The sequence below is a fragment of the Prionailurus bengalensis genome, chromosome D4 (genome assembly GCF_016509475.1).
Source record: "Prionailurus bengalensis isolate Pbe53 chromosome D4, Fcat_Pben_1.1_paternal_pri, whole genome shotgun sequence".
NCBI classification, from domain to species: domain Eukaryota; kingdom Metazoa; phylum Chordata; class Mammalia; order Carnivora; family Felidae; genus Prionailurus; species Prionailurus bengalensis.
Window position 1 is genome coordinate 83,100,451 of NC_057359.1, and position 21,889 is coordinate 83,122,339.

At 38.2% G+C, this 21,889-nt stretch overlaps 1 protein-coding gene across 9 annotated transcripts in view; it reads right to left on the bottom strand.

The window, feature by feature from the left end:
- DENND1A (DENN domain containing 1A) overlaps positions 1–21,889 on the bottom strand; it is a 513,010-nt gene that overhangs the window by 366,481 nt on the left and 124,640 nt on the right. For all 9 annotated transcript variants that reach the window (XM_043566883.1, XM_043566886.1, XM_043566881.1 and 6 more), the window contains exon 3: positions 15,891–15,934. In XM_043566883.1, coding sequence (XP_043422818.1) covers positions 15,891–15,934 — 44 coding nt within the window. The remainder of the gene's footprint in view (positions 1–15,890; positions 15,935–21,889) is intronic.

Sequence of the window (21,889 nt, forward strand, 5' to 3'; positions counted from 1 at the left end):
TTTTTCTCTAAAGGGCCAGATAGTAAATATTTGAAGGCTTTGCAGGACATTTATGGACTCCATCAAAGATTCTTCTAGGGCTTTTTTTTTTTTTTTTTTTTTTTTTTTAAATAACTCTTCATAGGAGCACCTGGGGTGGATCAGTCGGTTGAGTGACTGACTCTTGAATTAGGCTCCAGTCACGATCTCAGTCATGAGATTGAGCCCTACATCGGGCTCCATGCTGAGCTTGGAGTCTGCTCAAGATTCTCTCTTTCCCTCTGCCTCTCTCCCTGCCTTGCACTCTCTCTCTAAAATAAAAATTAAATTAAAAATTAAAAAAAAAAAAACTCTTCATAAAAGTAAAAACCACCTTAGCTCAAAGGACACACATAAGAGCCACCCCGAGGCAGTACTTGGCCAGGTGGCTGTAGTGTGCCAGCCCCCAATCCAGAAATTTCTGAAAGGTCAAATGGCCATGCCAATCATATTGGCTCTATGGTGAGCCAACAATTCACACATGGATATTGCTAAATGGCCAATATCTACTGCATTCCAACATGCTCTCTTTTTAGTAAATTATTTAAAATACAGAAACAGAAACAGGGGCACCTGGGTGGCTCAATCACTTAAGTGTCCGACTCTTGGTTTCATCTCAGGTCATGATCTCATAGTTCATGGGTTTAAGCCCCACATCGGGCTCTGCTTCTGAATCTCTCTCTTTCTCTCTCTTCTCTCTCTCTCTGCCCTCCCCTGCTCATGCTCTCTCTCTAAACAAAATAAACTTTAAAAAAATTGTCAAAAATAAAAACCAAAGAATTACAAACCAACCATATTTCACTATTCAAAATTCACAACTGTTTTTTGGCACAAACCCTTCAGAGAAACAACTTCTTAAATTAACAGTTCACTATTACTACAGGTAAGGTTCAGGGTTTTCTTAACAGATAGACTGATGTTCTCCGGATCATGGACAGCTCTTCAATTTGAGAATTATTTTGTTTACAGTATCACAAAAAGCAGTATTAAAAGAAAAGTCTTGGGGCGCCTGGGTGGCGCAGTCGGTTAAGCATCCGACTTCAGCCAGGTCACGATCTCGCGGTCCGTGAGTTCGAGCCCCGCGTCAGGCTCTGGGCCGATGGCTCGGAGCCTGGAGCCTGTTTCCGATTCTGTGTCTCCCTCTCTCTCTGCCTCTCCCCCATTCATGCTCTGTCTCTCTCCCAAAAATAAATAAAAACGTGGAAAAAAAAATTAAAAGAAAAGTCTTTTCTAGCACTTTACTCACCACTCATGCGAACAACATGTTACGGACCCAACGTGCTATTAGATGTAGAATGTACCAGGGCCTTCTCATTACTTAATTTCTGGCCCTTCTTTCAACTTCTTCCCCTTAAGTGTGTTTTCCAGGATATTATCTTCTTTCTTCTAACTCTGCACTCTCCTCCATTCATAGTCTATTTACACTTTAATTCCAATTATCATTGCTTTGTAAGAGAGTCCGATTCAAATCTTCACTTCCTAGACTACATCTAGCACCAGGCTCTATTCCAACTGCCTTTTGGACATTTCTTTTTCTCTTTTTTTTTAATTAAAAAAAAATTTTTTTTAATGTTTATTATCTTGAGAGAGAAAGAGAGAGCAAGCAGGGAAGGGGCAGAGAGACAGAAACACAGAATCAGAAGCAGGCTCCAGGCTCTGAGCTGTTAGCACAGAGCCCAATGTGGGGCTCAAACCCACAGACTGCGAGATCATGACCTGAGCTGTAGTGGGCCGCCCAACTGACCGAGCCACCCAGGCCCCCCGCCTTTTGGACATTACTGCCCCATGTCCCCTAAGTACCTCAAGCTTAACGTGTTGAAAATCCAGATGCATCATCTAGGTTCCTGGAACCCCACCACTCATTCAGCTCTTTCACCCCACTGAAACAAGAAAAGAACTCAAGGCACCACTATTACTCACTGGGGGACAAACGATCCATTTGTGTGACTTAGATTCAACTTATTTGCCATGGTTGTTGAATTTTGAAATAAATCCGTGAAGAGAAGCTTCCAACTCCTTAAAAGCTTCTCCAATGTTAACAAACAAGAAAGGAGACACAAGGGAGCCCCTGGAATCAAGAGCATTTCAGTCATCTTAGAAGAGGAATATTTTTAGAAGATGTATTTTAGAAGAAATATTTCAGTCATCTTAGAAGATGAAGAGGGTTATTTTTCCCTAAGCAAGATAATCTTTTCAAAACGATGTGCTAAAGGCCCCGTCTGTGCGGAGCTCGTGATCTGGTTGGAGAGATGGATGCCTCGCAAAGGTAGAAGGTGACCGTGGCAGGAGCTATGACAGAAGAGAGTGCTCTACGACAGAATGACAGGGCCTGAAATTAGATGGAAGGGTCACGAAAGGCATCTCAGGAAGTGGCATTCTCAGCTGGGATGTTAGGAACAAGGAGGTGTTCACCAAAGATTGGAAGAGGAACAGGGAGAGGCAAGGCAAAGAAAAAAAAAAAGTAAAAGCATGAGCAGGAGCCACTGAACAAGAACCTGGGCACGTTCAAAGAACTGAAGTCAGCCTAGCATGTTGAAGCAGAGGCAGCAGAGAAAGAGAACGCAAGAAGATGAGGTTGGACAAGGTGGCAGAGGCCAAATCATGAGGGGCCTTACAGGGCATGTTAAGGAGTCTGGACGTTATTCTAGAGCACTGGAAGTCACGAAGAGGGTTTGAATCCTTTACATCCATTTGCATGCTGCTTTCTAACTTTGCTGCCACCCGCAAAGTCTTCCAGATTGTGAGGGGTTCAGAAGCTACCCTCAGTGAGCTCTTCACCTGAGCTCCCACGCCAATCCTACTGCTATCATTCCTAGGATTACACTGACCATAATCTTAGGACCCTACATTCTTTCAGGACCGTAAAGACACACAATAGGGTGCCTGCCAGGCCCCTGAGAAGGAAGAGGGGCCTCACACAGGAGCCTTAATAATAACCCAGCAGCATGGAGAGGGACTGTAGTTGAAGAGAACAAAAGATGTGTAACAAATTTGAACACAGGATCAGCTTAACTCTCTCTTCAGAACATGCTCCTGATAATCTGTTATTTCTTCTGAGATTCCCAAAGTCCATTTTCCCGTATACAAAGAAAGCAGACTTCTTACTGCGGTAACCTGTTGTATATCATTGCATCTAAGAAGCCACTGATTGTAAGACCATTATCTTTCAGTACCACTAGGGGAAAAAATGGCCATAAATGATCTACCATCGACTCTAAGATGCATCCCAACTTCAGAGACGTTAAGATGTTAAGATGTGAAAATGTGTGCCTCTTAGAATTAATGGAATACATTTATTTACATGTCTTTCCCACTAGACTGAGCTAAGAATGCTAGGGATTACACCCACTGCCAGTGTCCAGTGGAGTACCCAGCACAGAGGAAACTTCCAGTGAAAGATGGTGCTGAAAAATGATTGGGTGATACTAAGGGGATTTAGAAGAAAAAACATAGCATTAACTGAGCACTTGTTACTACCAAGCACTGTGCTAACAGCCTACATGTCTTCTTGTTTAACTTTCATAGGAAACCATGAGACCAAATGGGCCAAAGGAGACCGGAATTTACCAGAGAATCAATATTTATTTTTGATATAGAAAATGAAAGGAATGGAAGAAATGATTAATGTTGGTATAAATGTAGTATCAGTCATTTCTGTCAAAAGCTTACCATCTGTGCCCAATAAACATAAGAATTATGTATATAATTTAGGGGCACCTGGTGGCTCAGTCAGTTAAGTGGCCGACTCTTGGTTTCGGCTCAGGACATGACCTCACCTTTTAAGAGTTCAAGCCCCGCATCTGGCTCTCACTCGTAGTGTGGAGCCTGCTTGGGATATTCATTCATTCATTCATTCATTCATTCATTCATTCATTCTTTCTTTCTTTCTTTCTTTTCTTTCTTTCTTTCTTTCTTTCTTTCTTTCTTTCTTTCTTTCTTTCTTCCTCTCTCTCTCAAAAATAAATAAACATTAAAAAAAAGAATTATGTATATAATTTAAAGTATCTAATTGACCTATGTAAGTCTCTTCTGATCCAGCCTTCATTATGTTCCTCATATACCAATGGTCATCTGCTCTCTGGAGGGGGTAAAGTGACCAGCAGAAGGAGACTGACAAAGCAGCTAATACATTGCACAACCTGTGCTAGAAGTACAGATGCTCAACGATCCTGCCAGTAATCTTATGTATTACAACGATTATCAACTTCTTACGTGTGAACTGAACTTTGAAAGCAGAATAACATTAGTTTCAGAGAGAAGAGTGAAATAACTTGCCTAACTGCAAGCAGACAGTGAATGGACAAGCCAACATTCAAACCCAAGTTCATCTACCCCTGGAGCTTAAGCTCTTCCCACAATTCTCAGCTTGCTGCTTTGCTGACTACAAAGGAGAGTCTCATTCTTGGTCCCTACTTGATTAGGATTCTGTCTCCACAGTTACAAACACTCACACACCTACACCTTTGCAGTGGTAGCCCTCCACGCCAAATGAAGCTAAAGCCTCTCTCCCACCTCACTTTCCAATTGCAGCAGTGGAGTGAAAGATTCATGTTGTTGGGTCACAGGCTCTTAGGTAGGGGAGTCTCATGTGCCAGCCTGCCCAAGACATCCTGGTCTGCTCATGATTTCTGTGTTATCATGGTGCCCATTTCACTCTCGAAAGTGCCCTAGATGCTACGGTCATCAGAGTCTTAGAGAGAAACCCATGGCTTGTCGGGAGGGTAGTGAAAGAACACACAGCTGTTCTATCTGCCTTGTGATGGGAAACTGGGGAGAGAGGTTAGAATAGTTTTTATCACTTGACTCTAGGCTCTTTATCCACATTAAAAACTTATCTATATTCTAGGACTTAATACAATACCAGACATCATCAATTACATGGAAACAGGAAAATCTTCTCTTTGCTTCATTCTCCTCATGCTGCATCAGATAATCTTTATCGAACCAGACTAATCCAGGTGTTGTGTATATATCATGCCCACTTCTCCTGTCAGTTCTACAAAATTACTATACTTCCCGTTTTAAAGATGAAAAAAAAAATAGGCTGAAAAACTAAAGCCTTTGCCCAACGTGACCTTTACAAAGCCAGACCTCATATAACATGGGCATACTTGCCTTCTACTTTTCTTTGGGCCAAATGTACACACAAAAAGGGGGGGCACTTAAAATTTGTAGGGGGGATTATTGTTAAGATGGGGCACACCTGGGTGGGGCTCAGTCAATTAAGCATCCGACTCTTGATTTTGGCTCAGGTCATGATCTCACAGGTCATCAGATCGAACCCTGTGTTGGGGTCTCTGCTGATAGCTCAGAGCCCACTTGGGATTCTCACTCTCCCTCTCTCTAAGCCCCTCCCCCCAGTCACGCTCACTCACTCTCTCTCAAAATAAAGAAGTATAATTTTAAAAAAGAAAGAAGTGAGACATGAATAATGCAAAGATTTTAGCTGCCATTAAATCTGTTTATTATAACAGATATATTTTAGAAATTTAGAAACACTCAATTTACCAGCGGTTTAGAGCTCTAGAGATGAGAAGTATCTGGGAGGTTGGAAGAGTTCTCTGATAAAAATGATACTCTCAACAATTTACAGTTTACACTTCTAAAATTAGATGTTACTAAACAGGCATCCTGTTTGAAATACATTCAAATACAAGAACCTTAAAAGCCTCTGCTAGGTAAGATAGGATTCAATAAATGTGGGTTTTGGTTTGTCCTACCTCATTCAAATTCTGAGCCCAAGATCACAGTGGGAACATTATTCAAACAATCATTTATTATTATATAGCAAATATTTGGAATACATATACCCATACACAGTACCAGGTCCTAGAGATATGGATAGGAAGCAAGTAAGATTCCCTGACTTCCTGCCTAGGGGAGGAAGAAGACACATGCATGAAGATACATGCAATAAAGTGTGCTGGGTTTTCTGACAGAAAGTATGGTCAAGGAGTAAGGAAGGTACTGTCAGGTTCTACCAAGGGGATGTGGAAGACTCCTCAGAGGTGGTGACATGTGACCTGACTTTTGAGAGATGAGTCAGTATTTATTAGACAAAGTGCCGGGTAAGAATGTTCCAGGAATAAAAGCAACGTGAAACCGTATTATATCACACATTTCACAAGGTTGATATACAAGCAAGTGACTCTGGTCAACTCAATGCTCTTTCAAAGACAATCTTAATTCTTTCATAAATACCATTTCATTTCTACCCACCAATCCCCACTTGCAAACACACACACAGGCACACACCACAGAGTAGTCCAATAGTCTGGGCTTCGTGCTAGTTCACATTTGAAATCTGAAACTGACCAAAGTTGACAGTTTGAAATTATGGTAGCCACAAGACTCTTAACTCTGCTGCATGTAAGTACTTAAAAGATGAAAGCTAACACAATAGTACAAATCACTATATGCAACAAAAAGGGCTAATTCACAAGGACTGTGGGCCCCGTTACTAAATTTCTGGGGTTTTGAACATGGAAAGTCTCAAAACAGATTTCACGATGGAAATGAAATAAATGAAAAATAATTAGTTATTTGAAACCCCTTCATCACCATTACAAGAGTTTCCACATTTTCAGTACGTTTTAGAACATAAATACTCAAACGGTTTCTGATTATATCTCTTCATCTCTACTTGATAAAGTACTCTCTCTTCCTTTTACGACTTCTCTAAATTTTGCTCTGGAATAGCGCAGGCTTATGAAGGAAAGGTTTTCTAGAATTCTTCTTAGGACCTGTCAAATTCTAGAGGCAAAGCTCATCACATATAACCCTAATACCTGACAAAAGTACCCAAACCGGGGTAACTGCTACCTTAAATCTGCCCCCTAGAAGGAGGAGGCACTACATAACTATTGGTTATTAGATGCCTGTTCTCATTCTGAGCACTCTTACACATTTCAAAATCACTTAACCCTCACAAAAGTCCTAGGAGGTCTTTACTCTGATTATCTCTAGTTCATAGAGAAGGAAATGACATCCCAAAGAGGTAAATCCCACTAAATGACAGAGCTGGGATTCAAACCCAATCAGTCTAGCTCCAAAGTCCATGCTCTTGATTACCACTGCCATGCGCCTGTAGCCTCCTTTCTGGAACCTGGACTCCTCAGCAATTATGTCTGTGTATTACATACTTCACATTCACAATTATTCACGGGCCTGTAATTTATCCTATCTGCTGAAAAGAGTCTCTAACATGGACTACAGTCATTCCTCTACTTGAAGAATTCAGATTGACAGACAATAATACAGTGTAAGGAGTCAATGTTCCAAGTGCTCTCCAAGTGCTGAGATGGAATAACTGATCAGTCAGGGCAAATTTCACAGAGGAAGTGATATAAAGCAGGGCAATTAATGCTGAACAGAAGTATACCTGGGGGATACCTGGTGGGAGCTTGAGGAAGGCATTTCAACCATAAAAACAGCTTGGACAAAAACAGAAGTGGGAGAAAGCAAACCATGTTGGAAAACAGTGAGGTGTTCTATGTCTGCTTATAAAGTGAAAAGTGGTAGGACAGCAGGCTGGAGGCTGAGTCAAGGTCAGGCTGTGAAGGGCCTTAAATCCAAGTTAAGAAATTTGGTGTCAATCTTGAAGGCACCAGGGAACCATCAAGAGTTTTGACTAAAGAGAAATGGTGTGATTTGACGTAGGTTTTAGAAAATTATCTTTGGCCATCTTATGGAAGGTAGTGATTATAAGGACATTGGGTTGTAGGCCATTAGGAAGAGTCCACATGAGAGAAGTTGAGAGTTGAATGCAGAGAGAAATGGCACACTAGGGAGACTGGAGAGCACCTTAGGAGGGATAATGAATGAGACTGGATGACTACAGACTTGCCCTATGTGTAACAGACTGGTTACGTGAGGCTAAAGTTAAGACTCAGACTACAACTCTCAAAAACAGCCACAGTCCATTTAGTCATAATCATGGAGTAACTCACCAGAAACAAGACCATCCAATAGTATTCACAGATGTCTAAAATTTAGTGGGGCTTTTTTGGAGCCAGAATAAAACCAGAAGAACACTTCTAATAAGAATGTGTAAGTAAGGATTGCATAATTACCATTTCCTGGCGTTAGATTCAAGTAAGTAGTAGTACAACGTAGCTGCATAGCCTGGCGCGCTTTCAGAAAGAATAGCTCAGAAAGAATTTGTCTTTTTAATGAGTTCCTTCTATATAACTGTAACAGCTGGGGAGTGACCAAATTGGGAAGAAATCTTCAACTTAAAAGAAAAGCCTTAAGTCAGAAAATGTATCAATTTTTCAATTGAGTTCAGCTACATGTTTAAGGTTTTGAAATACAGTTTTCATTAAGAAGTCAGCCCAACCCTATCCCATTCTTAAATTCACCCTTTTCTGGAAATGGGGGAGAGGGGGAAACTCATGATATAGATATGACAGGATAGCTGCTCTTATATACAAGGTGGCTTTCTCTTCAGCACACACTTTAACAAGCATGAATTTTGACATTCATCCAAGGTGATAAATTTGACTTGTAACAACACTGGGAGAAATAAAAGCAACACGTGACAGATTTTTTTTTTTTTTTAGGATTATTGTTTACCCATCCGTGAACTTATACTCGAAAAAACATTAAAACCAAGACAATCATCAAGAACAGGACACTCTTAAACATATACAAGGAAGCAGATGTTTAATCTGGATTGCATTTATACATCTGCAATCTATCAATGAATCTTTTCAAAATCTGTAATGTGGTCCATCAAAATGGCTACACTGGATGGCAATCGTGGATACTGACGCACTACTTGAAGAAAGCTGCTTCAGCGGGGTGCTCTGTTGCTATTATGCTAAACAATCACCTCCTAGGGTCTAAAGAGATTGAGAGTTTATATCTGTGGATGAGAAAATTATGTTTCCATCTACAGTCCCAGACTGCCAAGTTACTAAGAAATATGGAAACGGACCTTTTTGAGCAAGAGGTGGAAAAATCCATAAATCAACAGTGACTCTTGGAAAAAGCACACATCTAAAACAAACTTAAAAGATGATCTTTAAAGGCAGCTTCAGGACTTTCCACTTGGGTTTCTCTGTACTACTCTGATTAACTTTATTACCTTCTACAGCGTCATAACACAAAGGACAAGAAATTGGAGGAATGTGATTACATGGTGGCATCCCTACCCAAAGGTCCTAGTTTTCAGAGACATCCCCAATTTCTGGTCATGCCATTGTTCTAACAGTCCAACAAAACAACCCCTGTAGCCTACTAGACCGTAAGGTCTAGACCCTACTAGACCCCATTACCCCGGTAGCCTACTAGACACTAAGGTCCTTCAGGGGAAAGATGGAATCTACTACTTCTCTCTTCTTTACCTGATACGGTATCTGGCTCACAGTGTGCAGACACTACACTTATCAATCTCTCATTCAATTAATGCATAAAATCAAATCTAGTCTCCCAGTTTCTGCCATCAAAGGCACAAGGGGGAAAAAAAAATCAGAAAATGCAGCCACTTATAAGTTAGTCTTTTAAAGGTTGGGTTGTAGAGCCATTTAAAAAAAAATTTTTTTAACATTTATTTATTTTTGAGGCAGAGAGAGGAAGAGCATGAACAGGGGAGGGTCAGAGAAAGAGGAAGACACAGAATCTGAAATGGGCTCCAGGCTCTGAGCTGTCAGCACAGAGCCTGACGCGGGGCTCCAACTCACAGACTGCAAGATCATGACCTGAGCCGAAGTTGGATGCTTAACCAACTGAGCCACCCAGGTGCCCCTGTAGAGCCATTTTAAAGTGTGATCTATTTGACCCTTTGACTGAGATTCAAACGAATCAATATATTCTGTTCCCATGTATATGGTTTCCAGGACCAAACTTGACCTCACCATTTAAAGTGGATCAAATCTGAGCAGATTATATGAGCAGATTGGAAGTAGGACAGCACCCACACCTTGGAGAAGAATGGGGGTGGGGGGGAAGGAAGCTCAAGTTTCCAAGAGAAATGGGATATACCCAGGTCTGATTCTACTCTTTGTGAGTTTGGTGAAAGCAAGGCCCAAAGTCTCAATTCCAATTTGAAGATTCTACAGCTTAGATAAGTCACTATAGAAAGACTGGCAGAATCCTTCTGGAATCAACGTCACATTTATGCAAACCAGGCGCACAGCAGTGTGGTTCTCCACCTAACAATAATGAGAAAAATCAAATTGTGTCATTTGTTTTAAATCTTGTGTGAATATTACACACGTATGTCATATTATATAATGTCAGTATGAGACTTCCTTTCACAGTAACAGAAAATTTAGGAGCTGTGGACTATATCTGTAATTTTCTGTATTATTATATATTATACTGTTACTATATCTGTATTCTTTCAATGAATCAGGGCATGAACAAGTTTTGAATAGAAATGTTTAGTCTCTGGCTTATCAAGATTTAGAAAAAAAAAAGTAACACAAAAGTTTTTAAATTTTTTTTTTTTTTCAACGTTTATTTACCTTTGGGACAGAGAGAGACAGAGCATGAACGGGGGAGGGGCAGAGAGAGAGGGAGACACAGAATCGGAAACAGGCTCCGGGCTCTGAGCCATCAGCCCAGAGCCCGACGCGGGGCTCGAACTCGCGGACCGCGAGATCGTGACCTGGCTGAAGTCGGACGCTCAACCAACTGCGCCACCCAGGCGCCCCAACACAAAAGTTTTTAAACAGGAGCTCACCAAAAGAACTGAGGCCATCACCAACATACAGGTAGTTTAAGTCTTGAGTAAATATTATCTCTGTTGTCTTTCTAATCAGAATCTTCCAAACCATTTACATAGGTTACACTATGAATAATTGTGAGCTTAAAAAATGTTTTCTTTAGAGCATACCTGAAGTATGAACAGATGAAAACTCCATATTTAAGCAATTACACGCAACTCACAAATGCCAATTTCCATCACAATTAGCCTAAGTTATGCAACATATTTTTGTTCCTTTTTAGTATATAGGTGATGTATGTTTTTATAATTTGCTTAACTGCCTATAGTGAAATTTTAAAATCACACAGACCATATAAAACCATAAAAGAAAGGGTACCTTTTTATTTTTCCCAGTGTCCCATGTTTCTACATTGCTTATAGAGCTTGTACAAGAAACACTGTTAGTTTCTATATAAAGATTTCCATAAAATTTTTATAGTTTCTATAAATGCATAAAGATTGTTGGTTTCATTATAACCTCTGTTTCAGTGCCAGTGGAAAGAAAAATTACCTGCAACTCTAAACAGCGAACTATATAAATAGGGCGAGTAAGGGTGCTCAGACCTCTATTCAAAAACCTCTAAGACACTGGCTATATTTCAACAAAATATAGATGAGCACACTGGAGAAGCAACTTCTTGTACACCCCCTCTAAGCACTACTCTTGGAACAAACAGGCTGTAAAAAGTGCAACTGTGAGAACAAATTATTAATTCTTCATGTTTTAGGACAAGAGGTAATCGTATTATAACTAACATGTTTTAAAATGGTATGTGTAATGCCTATTACACTTGACATATTACAAGGCTATTTATGGTAATCTTCTGATAGGTTACCATAGCTTTACTCCAAATTATCCCATAGTACATGTTATAATTACTAAAGGCCTTTTTTAATCTGGAAAAGCATATAATGTTTTGAAACCAAAGATGGGATTTTGATGAGAATGGTTGACCATAATTTGCTAACATGTTAACTATCCTTTCCTCCCTTAATTCAATTAGTATTCATTAAAACTACACTAATCACAATGAATAAAGTTTTACCAATTATTTCCATAATTATGAATGAATACAGTAAACAGAATAATTATAAATCTACTTAATTAACTACAGGCTGTTTCCAACAAAAAAAGGTATTCATGTTTTGTATTTTATTTTTAACGCTAGATTGACATGCTGATATCTTTGAGAACCATTTCTAGAAATGAAAAATAATCTTATTGCGATTCTGGTCTTTTTTAACAAATTTTTCTATGGTCCAGGCTTTATTAAGAACTTCATTATCTAAACCTGGAGTGAGAGATTGAAAAGAATGTGGTTTAAGCTACCAAAACCAAAGTAACCAAAAAATCATATCCGTGATTTTGGAATGTTAACACCACCCCCCCCCCCACCAAAAAAAATTTAGACTACTTCATATTACGCTTAGGGACACAATTTTTTAAATTCCTTAAATACGTTGTTACAAGATTTATTTTTTTAAATGCAGGATTCAAGTCAGGATCCTATCAATGTTGATGTTTCAGTACTTAAACCAGCTAAGCATTAAACAAAAGCAGATGAATAAATAATGTGAACTCTGAGAAGCCCTTGCTTTTGCCTTTTTGGTTTGTTCCTCTATTTTCAAAAATACAGGAATTGCATGTCTTTCCGGAATTAACAAAGCCTATACTTTCAGGTTTCAAGATAGCAGGCTTACCAGATTTTAAATGAAATATTGAGTGCTACAGTGATTTAATGGTTTTAAACCATAGATGTCGTTGCGGTCTGAGGGTGTCACAGACAACTTAAGGAAGAAAAAAAAAATGGGGCACAGAGAAATCACTTTGTCAGTAATTACAATCAAGAGTCCTAAGATGTGGCTCAGGCTGCTCATTACTTCTTCTTTCTGAATCGAGACCCTTATTTACATTTCAGATTACATTTTTTATGAAACAGTAAGATCTATCAGAGCTGAGAGGAGCGAAATAATGAGGGGAAAACATTTTAATAAAACGTGTTGGGTCTGCATTACTTCCGTGTCAGAAAGAAAGGCTACTTCTGTAGTGATGGATCATTTATTCTGCTTCTAAACGAGAAGCAAAAAGATGAAACTGATGAACTTTTACTGCCCATTTGTCTTTAGCAGACAATTAAGACAGAGAAGATCAAAATGGATTATCATACCACGCAGACAACTGGCCCAACAGTAATACATCTCCGGGACCACAGATTTGTAACTCTCTTTTATCCCTCCCCTTTCTTCTTACTTCTTTTTCCACTCTAAAGGCAGTGCTAGCTTTGTGGCTCAAGGAGAGCCAAAAGGCTGGTCATCATTATTCAGTCACAGATGTCAATCTAACCTCCCTTTTTTCTCAGTTTCTAAAGCAGTGAGCCACAATAATTTGTGACAGATTCTTTTACTGTAAGGTACAAAGAACACACAGAATAAAACATCTAGCAGCAGCAAGTGTCTCTGATCAAGTGTGCTGGTACATGGGAAATACACTATATGTAAAAACAAGCACTGGTAGGTTAGGCGAATGAGGAGGAAAACTGGAGGAGGGAATTTTGTGTGCGTGCGTATGTAGTAACAAGCACTATGCTTTGTGGTGAATTAGCTCCCATATTCCTTACGGATTACATCATAAATGTTTTAATACTAGAAATGTTGTCTAGATCAAGCACATATTCAGCATTTAAGATTTCTATGGAATAAAACATTTCTAAGAACCCTTTAATATAGCACACCAAGGGGAAAGATAATTTGGTTTAATCCAAAAAATGCTGAGAAGAGGAGGAAAAAATAGAAGATTGGCACCCAACTGATAAAAAGGTAAATAAGAAACATGCAGGTCTCATTCCCTTGACCATCCAATCAACTGTCAAATCAATTTCTGGGAACGTGGAGGTAACTTCCCCAAAAGCAAAGCAGACCTTTCATTCACCCTTCGTTCTCGAGTTATATGTGATAAGGAAGGGAAACCACGTATGCCGAGTTGGAAGAAATGTTAAATAAGACTCTCCTAAGTCTGCATCTAGCCCATGACTACCGTCCTCCAAATTTTAACATTATGTTAACAGATCTAAACAAAGAAAACAAGTAACTCTCCTGTGAATACTTTAAAATAGCTGAAAATCATCATTTTTTTTAGGTTCTTACCGTAATTTTAAATTATTCCAACTTCAACATATGAAATACTTGTGATAACATCCATTAACCAAAGTAAAGGGAACTAAGTTCATAACATAATATTTAATCTCTAAACTGAGTTTCACATGCAACAGAAGAGTATTTCTCTATATACACACACATACTATATATATGGGGACTGTACATACGTATGTGTATATACACATATGTGCCTCCCAAACATACAAACATATACTCAGAAAAACAAACATGGGAAGGTAAATACCAAATTGTCATAGTGGTTATCTCTGAGTAAAAACTATAGATGAATTACGTTTGCTTTCTTTTCATTCTTTTTTAAACTTATTGCTGATTTATCCATATTTCCTAAGTATTTTGTCATGAACATACTACCCATGTGATTTTTAAAAGCTACACCAAAAAGAGGAAATAGTCATTCTGGTCAAAAAGTTTCAGATATAGCAAGAAACTATGTTTAAAGGAATAGATGCAGATGTTAGCCATATTATTTTCAGGTTTGTCCCACAAAATTTTCTCTTGTTGGCTAATTCAGAACCTGGGACCACAAAGGTTATTTACCTAGACAAAAGATTTTAGAATTATGATTTTCTTAAGAGCTATGAACTCAAGTCTATTCAGAACCACACTTTGAGATTTTTCACTCTTTAGACATTGTTTGATGAAAAAAATTATTAATAATGAGGTCTTATAATCTTTGGATTGTGCAGTTTAAATCCAATGGGTTCAATCAATCACACAGCAATTTAAGGCAAGATAAAAATGTAACTCTCCTGTTGGAAGACGAAGCAAGGGTTAGAGAAGATTAGTATTTTTAAAATCTCATTCAAGAGTCTTGAGATCACACACAAAGCAAACCATACCAGTTCTCTTGGGTTCTTGTACAATAAAATCTCATTACAAAGCATCTCATTATACTGATTATCCAGTTATATTCCTGGTCACATTATGTCCCCTGTATTCATAAAGATGTCTCAGATACCTTGCCCTCTATATAACACGCCACATTGCAAAGGTGTTACGACTATTGTACTGGATATTTCTATTCCATTGTACTTATCCTCATTCAAGGACATTTTTTAATAGACAAAATCCAATGGAGGTACTTCAGAAACATGTTTTTATTGTGTACAATATTCTACATGTGAAAGACCTTATAATTGTTTTACTCAGTGTAATCAAGGATGCTTCTATCTTGAAATGGCTTTAAAAAGCATCCCAAATTGCTTATTTGAAGTAAAAATGTAAGATGCCCCCCAAAGAGCTATAAAACATCTCTAATATTTCTTAAGATAGACACTGGAATCCAGAATGTATAACCCAGATCTAATTATCAAGAGTAGAGCAACATCACAACTTCAGCGATATTCTGTGACTAAAATATTTCCTTTCACTTCACTCCATGCTTGCGGGATACAGGAAATTCGAGACGGCAGGGCCAACCAACCAACCTCAACTTTCACTACCATCATTAGAACTAACCTCACCCTGAAGACCGTTCCTGAATGCGTATCTTCTTCTTGGAGTACTACCGTAACACACAGCTTCATAATCTATTTCAAATTCCAGGAAATGTTATAAACTTCCCTCCACATCCTCTCTTTTTTTGTTATGCTGGTTCTTGACTGCTTAAATAGCATTTAAATAATAAATAAATAAATAAATAAATAAATAAATAAATAAATAAAAGTTCACAGGCAGCCCAAAAAGGATTTCCTAACGAACTGCAGACTACAGCATACCTCAAAGTAAAAAGTAAAAATTTGTGATAGATTTTTCTTCCTTATTTTTTGTGCATTTGTTCCTGAAGGTTAACACCCCAAATCTAGCACCAATATTTTCAATCCGATACCTCATCTGTTTTTACTTTTTGTCTTGGGTTCCTAATTGCTATTTCTCTTCCCTCTAAAAATTCATTTATCTCTTTCAGTAAAAAGAACAGTAATAATATGTTGAACAACTCTGAAATAAATTTTGTCATGTAAAAAATTAATTACGCATTCCGAACCTGGTCACTGTAGTCCTCCGGGAATTGCCTCTGCACCTCAGGATCTGTAAATAATTGACAGATAATATTAATTGGCTTTGGATTAGTGAGCAAGCAGAGGATCACACATTAATATTTGATCAGAAGATGATAGCAGCCCTGGCAGGGGATCCAAGGGGGGCAGCTGAGGCTGCTATGTTGATGAGCACAAGGACGGACTCGGCAAGGCACTCCCATTACCCTCCTCCAGAAATACAAAAAAGAAAAATTCTGAAGACCTGATGCTACTGTTAACTTTAGACTATTACCTAATGCAAAAATCTTGCCTGCTGCAAATTGCACTCAATATATTTTTCCAAAGAAAATGAGTCTTAAACCTGGCTTGGCTTTTTTTTCTCTAATCAGAAGCCTCCTTTTCACAGTTACAGATGTGGGCTTGATAAACCACCTTAAACACCAGTTTCAGATTGCATGCGTGTGTGTGTGTGTGTGTGTGTGTGTGTGTGTGTGTGTGTGTGTGTTGGCGGGGGTGGGGGGGAGTAAGAGAAGAATTCTTTCAAGGAACAAATGCAAAACTCTTTGCTTTTCAAAATAAAATATACCCTTAGCAAAACACTCATGAACTCTTGAAAATACAGATAAAACCAGATGAAGTTTTCTTCAAAACAGAACCAAACAATAGACTTTTGGCTTGGCAGTGCAGACAAAATATCATGAAATGAGATATTATGTTCTACTGAACATAACAAGACTTGCATAGAAACTATAAAAATACATAGGTGAAAACACCTTTTATGACCATCTGTTTAAAATGGAATTACCAAAGGGTTCACTTGATTCCTCAATCATAATTGCAGGATAATCCAATGCCATCGTCTGTAAGTCAATACAGAAGTGTACTAATTAAAAGCTATTAGCACTCCATTTGCTATTGATTAGGAAAACATTCAATCTTTTCTAATAAGAGTAAGACTTGGTTCCTCAGAGACACATTATGGGGGAGTGATAATAATATTACATATTTGAGAAATCACATATCAGTGCAAAGGCTTGTGGAAAAGCATAATATTTGAGGGTCCCCTCGCACACTGATCACAAAATACACTACTCGGTTTTCATAGCTATCTTTTTTTTTTTTCATAACTTTTAAAACATCAATTTACTTCTCGATGAGTGAATCCACATTAAAAGTTAAAACCCTCCAAATCACAACACAACAATGCAGCCAAGAACCTTTCTGCAGCAAAGAATCAAAAAGGGAGAAAACAAAGAGCCTATTCACATACTACATTTAAACCCTAGAAATACCAGTTTTCAAGTCATTCAAGTCAATGGATGTTATTTTTTCAAAACCCAAGACTAGTAACAAAAGCAGGAATATTCAAAAAGGCATACCAAAAAAACAAAGCTTCCACCAGTGGGTGATGCAAAAAAGCTGAAACTATTTGTAGACCATTTCAACTCTTCTTGAAGGATCTTCTGGTTGACTTACAAACTGGGGACCAATTTCCTTCTTAACCTTCATCTGCAAGTAGTAGATGGGACAAAGGACCCGTGTAGACTGTGACCAGCAGAATTCTGGAGTGACCCCCTCTGAGGTACTGTGCACGGCTGCCCCAGTAAGCCTGAGGAAGAAGCTGTTGCTTCTCTCTGGCCGGAAGGGCTGAAATCACTCAAGAACTTGGCCCTCTTGGGACAGGAGGCCAGAGGGCGCTAACAGTGTGGGCTGAGCAGCACTAGGTCTACAGGGAAGAATTAGTCAGCAGGATGCAAAGATACAGCCAGATGCCTATCAAACCTCTCAAAGTGTGCTGCTGGGGTGGGGGTGGGGAGAGCTTCCGTAAGAGGCAGTGGTTCCAATTCCTAAAACATACGTACGTCACCCTGGTGCAGAAAAAAACTGGCATATTAGGATTTAAAATTTGCGCCCAAGACTGAAACAAAAATGCACTTGTAAGCAAGCCACTGAGGGAAATGGTGAAAAACAAGCTCAGAAAGCCACAAAATAATCTAAGGCTTCTTTTTCTTCCAACTGTCATGTGATTAACACTCTTTAACCAGAAAACCTCATATAGAAATGACTCACATGTACATCTTTAATATCATGTCCTCTTTCTTGCAGTAGTTGATGCTTCTCAGGAACCACAAAAATACTCATGAAAATAAAGATGGCAAAAAACACAAAGACTTATCTTTTTATCACCATTCTCTGAGGGGACAAATGTCAAAAACCAAAATTTGTGATATATTCTTCAAGTTAAAAAATAAGTTTCCTACTCATGGGTGGGAGAAGGAAGGTTTTACATCCTTGGTCAACTACGTTAATAAGAAACTACATTAATAATTAGAAAATGTATTTTATTCATATATGCAGTCTAGAACTTTAAAACAAGAAGAAAGCATGGATAAAAAGAAAACTCAACTTATTTTAATATACTAACGGTAAAGATGACCATGGAATGCCAAGATGGAACTCATTCAAATCATGCCATCCTCAACACTGCCTCAGTGGTAGGCATAATCACCATCATCATCAAATTCCTTCAACTGTCCTCAGACTAACCCCAAAGTGAGATGCCCAGAGTTTTACAGAATCACGTTCCAAGAGAATACATGGATTATTATTTACTACGATCCAAGCATAAAGCTTGTGCTTTCCTTTAAGGCCTTGAGGGTCACAAAAGCAAACTTCATGGGTTCTTAACATTCTCTAAAGCAATATTTTTTTTTAAAGCAGAATGGGGGCAGATAGGGAGGGCAATGCTTTTTAAAACCCAAAGCCCAACCTACTAAGTCCCATTCAATTAGCTAAAGATCCGATCTGATAAAACACTATGAAAGGAATTTTGTAAAAATTAACAAAAAAGACGAAAATAATTGATTTGAGTTTCCTTAAAATGTCTATTTTGCACAGTAGAGTGAAATCCTCTTTTTTCACATTGAGTCGATCATAATGCCATAATGTCACCAAAATATCGACATTGGAAACATCTGAGTTTAAAAGGTCCAAATACAATCTGCTTTTCTCAAGCAACACAACACCCGCCTTACTAACAGTTTCAGCATGGCACATTGTGCAAAACGTAGCACCCTGCAGTTAAGCAAACCGCCTTTAAATTTTCTGTCTGGCAGCAATCCACTTGCGTGTCTGTATGTTTTTACAAGGACTCTATGTATTTCATTGCATCAGCTGCATTTCTTTGAGTTTTAAATGGTCTGGGAACATTTTATGAAATGTTCTATATCTTTATATGGAAAATAACATACACTGGAAAACTGTGCATCGGTCTAATATTTATATATCTATTTCTTTATCCACCATCCAATACTGTAATTGCTAATGTTCCAAAACACCTTCTCACATTCATACCCTCACCACCAAATGCAGTGTCACCAAACAGCTAACTTTCAACACAAAAATCTGCAGATCAGAGAACTACCAAGGAAAAAAGCAACAATTTGCTTAGGCAATTGGCAGTAAGAAGAGAAGCATGGGCATATGTCAAGCTTTTTCTCTAAGAATTGTCCCCCTGAAGGAAAATTAAGAACATTCCTTTTCCTTCTCTCTCGGCAACTTTCTCCAGATTTAAGTGGCTGATTCTTAACAAAATTAAAAACTAATTTCATCATCTCTCAGGAAAATACTTTTCGACAAAAAATATATTAAAAATATCTCGCCACAAGACGCATGGTATGGTAGAGTCCATACATCTCTTAACTACATACACCTCAAAGAGGCAGCTGGCTCTGGGACAAGGCTTTGCATTATGTCCATGTGATGGGCTACTCCCTGCTTCCAGCACCGTGGCCCTGCAAGAGGAGGTCTCCACAAAGACACATGGACACCACTTCCACTGGAAGCCACCAGAAGCATTTCCATACTTAAGACATTTCACAGCACGGGAATCCCAACAGCACGATCTGATTCAGGCACCGAACATGACCATGCTTAAGAGGCTATGTCTTCACAGCGGGGGAGGGGGGGGGGAAGTCTCAGAACAAATATGTCTTGATTTTTTTTTTTTTTAAAGAAAGGTTAATTTTCTTCAACCTCAATTGTTCATGTTTTCTAGTCTTCTACCATAACATACTTTAAATCTTTAAGATATACCAGATTGCCACAGGATGTTTAATTAATAGAATAAGAGTTTGGGCAAGACTTGCTGGAACGGTGCTATAAATTATTTTACACAGGCTCCAAAACCTTGAGTTCTGCCTTAGGCTTCAAGTTCCTAGAAAACGTGGTAGACAGATCTTTTACAACAGAAATGCAAAATAATTCATAAAAGTACTGTGGTTATGTATGAGGGCTCATTTGTAGATCAGGAACTAGTATGTGTGCACACACTCACACCTTACCAAGTTATTTGCCTGTTTTTCCCTGTCACACCAAGGACTCCATTTGAAGGGTCAAGGCGTGACACTTTAACTATCGAAAAATACACTGACTTCATTTTTCTATGAAATGTGTAACAACGGCACACTAACCAAATGTCACAATCTTCTAGAGCTGGAGCTCTTTTAGGAAATTTCAGAGAAACTGCAAATGTAGCCGTTAACACGGGAATCTACATTGCTTTCACTTTTAACATGGTAGGCATCAAGGCAGAAAGCATTACATTTAATGCCCTCTCAGTTTATCCAGTCATTACCTCTAGGATATTTCAGTCAGTAAGAAACAAAACAGTGAACATATTAAAGCTTACAATTATAAAAATCTTCCCTTCAAAAGCTAGCCTTTAAAATTAGCTATAAACGATATAATCTCATTGTTCAATTCCATGTTGTTTAAGGTACCATCTTCCTCTCTCCCACAACCGTAAATGTTAATCCAAGCTGTAATCAGATTTAATTTTCCAGATGAGAAGATGAGAATATGCTGCAAACGGGTAAATAGTCCATTACCCTGCTCTTTCCCTAATGACATTTTCAAATTTTATACACTGAAAATGGTCACTCTCAGAAAGTAGTCTGAGAAGTCGTATATTTTGAGGACGAGCTCAATCTTCCCCAAAACGCACTCAGAAATTAACTTTTTTTTTTTAATCTTCATGAAGAAAAGTTCTTTTTTTTTTTTTTTTTAAATGTAGCATTAAAGTTTCTGGACAGTATGAATGCAAACTGGACTGCACTGAAACAGAGCTTTAAGGACACTACCTATTAAACTCATTACTGTTATAAAGAGTCAGTTTCACTTACTTTATATTGCAAAATACCTAAATCATTAGTATAGCATTTTAACTAAATACAATTATTCTACTAAACTATTCCACTTATCATAGTTAAAATTTACTTATTAAAAATAATGTATTTTTGAAAGGAATATTACAAATGTTGTACATAGTTAAAAAAACCATCAACATGATTTCCTTCTTCTTAACAGTGGAACAAAATAATTTATGTTGTCTTTCCTTTAAAAATGTTTTTAAATTAAAAATTACTTCTTCTCAAAAAATTATTGATTTCAAAATGCAGGTTTTACCCTGAAATTACAAAGGAATATAATTCACTATTATAAAAAGGCATTTCAAAGTCCTTTAAATGAACATTTGGTTTCCATGTAAAAATGGAATTTCGTAAACAAAAATTATTGTACGTTTTAACTTTTTGCTCTAAAACATAAAGGCGGTAAAACAGAAAACTTGGAGTCATCACTGGTTTTAAAACTATGTATCCAGTCTAGCCTTTTCCCTCAACACTGGCATTTAAAACACATTCAAATACTACTTAACAGCAGCCAGCTTGATAACACAAGAACAGGTCACCGTCTACACCTACAACAAAAACCCAAACAACATTATTCAGGGAAGGAGAGCACGACCCACCTCAGAAGGGTAAGCAATGGAACCATTCACGTGCCAGATTCCTCCTCAAACTAACAGATTCTGCCTTTCAGACATATCCCGCTCTGATGTGACTATTTATGCATAAACAGCAGACACTGACCTATTGTTTTCAGTTGTTGGACTTATGAATGTAGTACAGTTACCAATTAAGTGAATCAGCAAGTCCTAAATGCA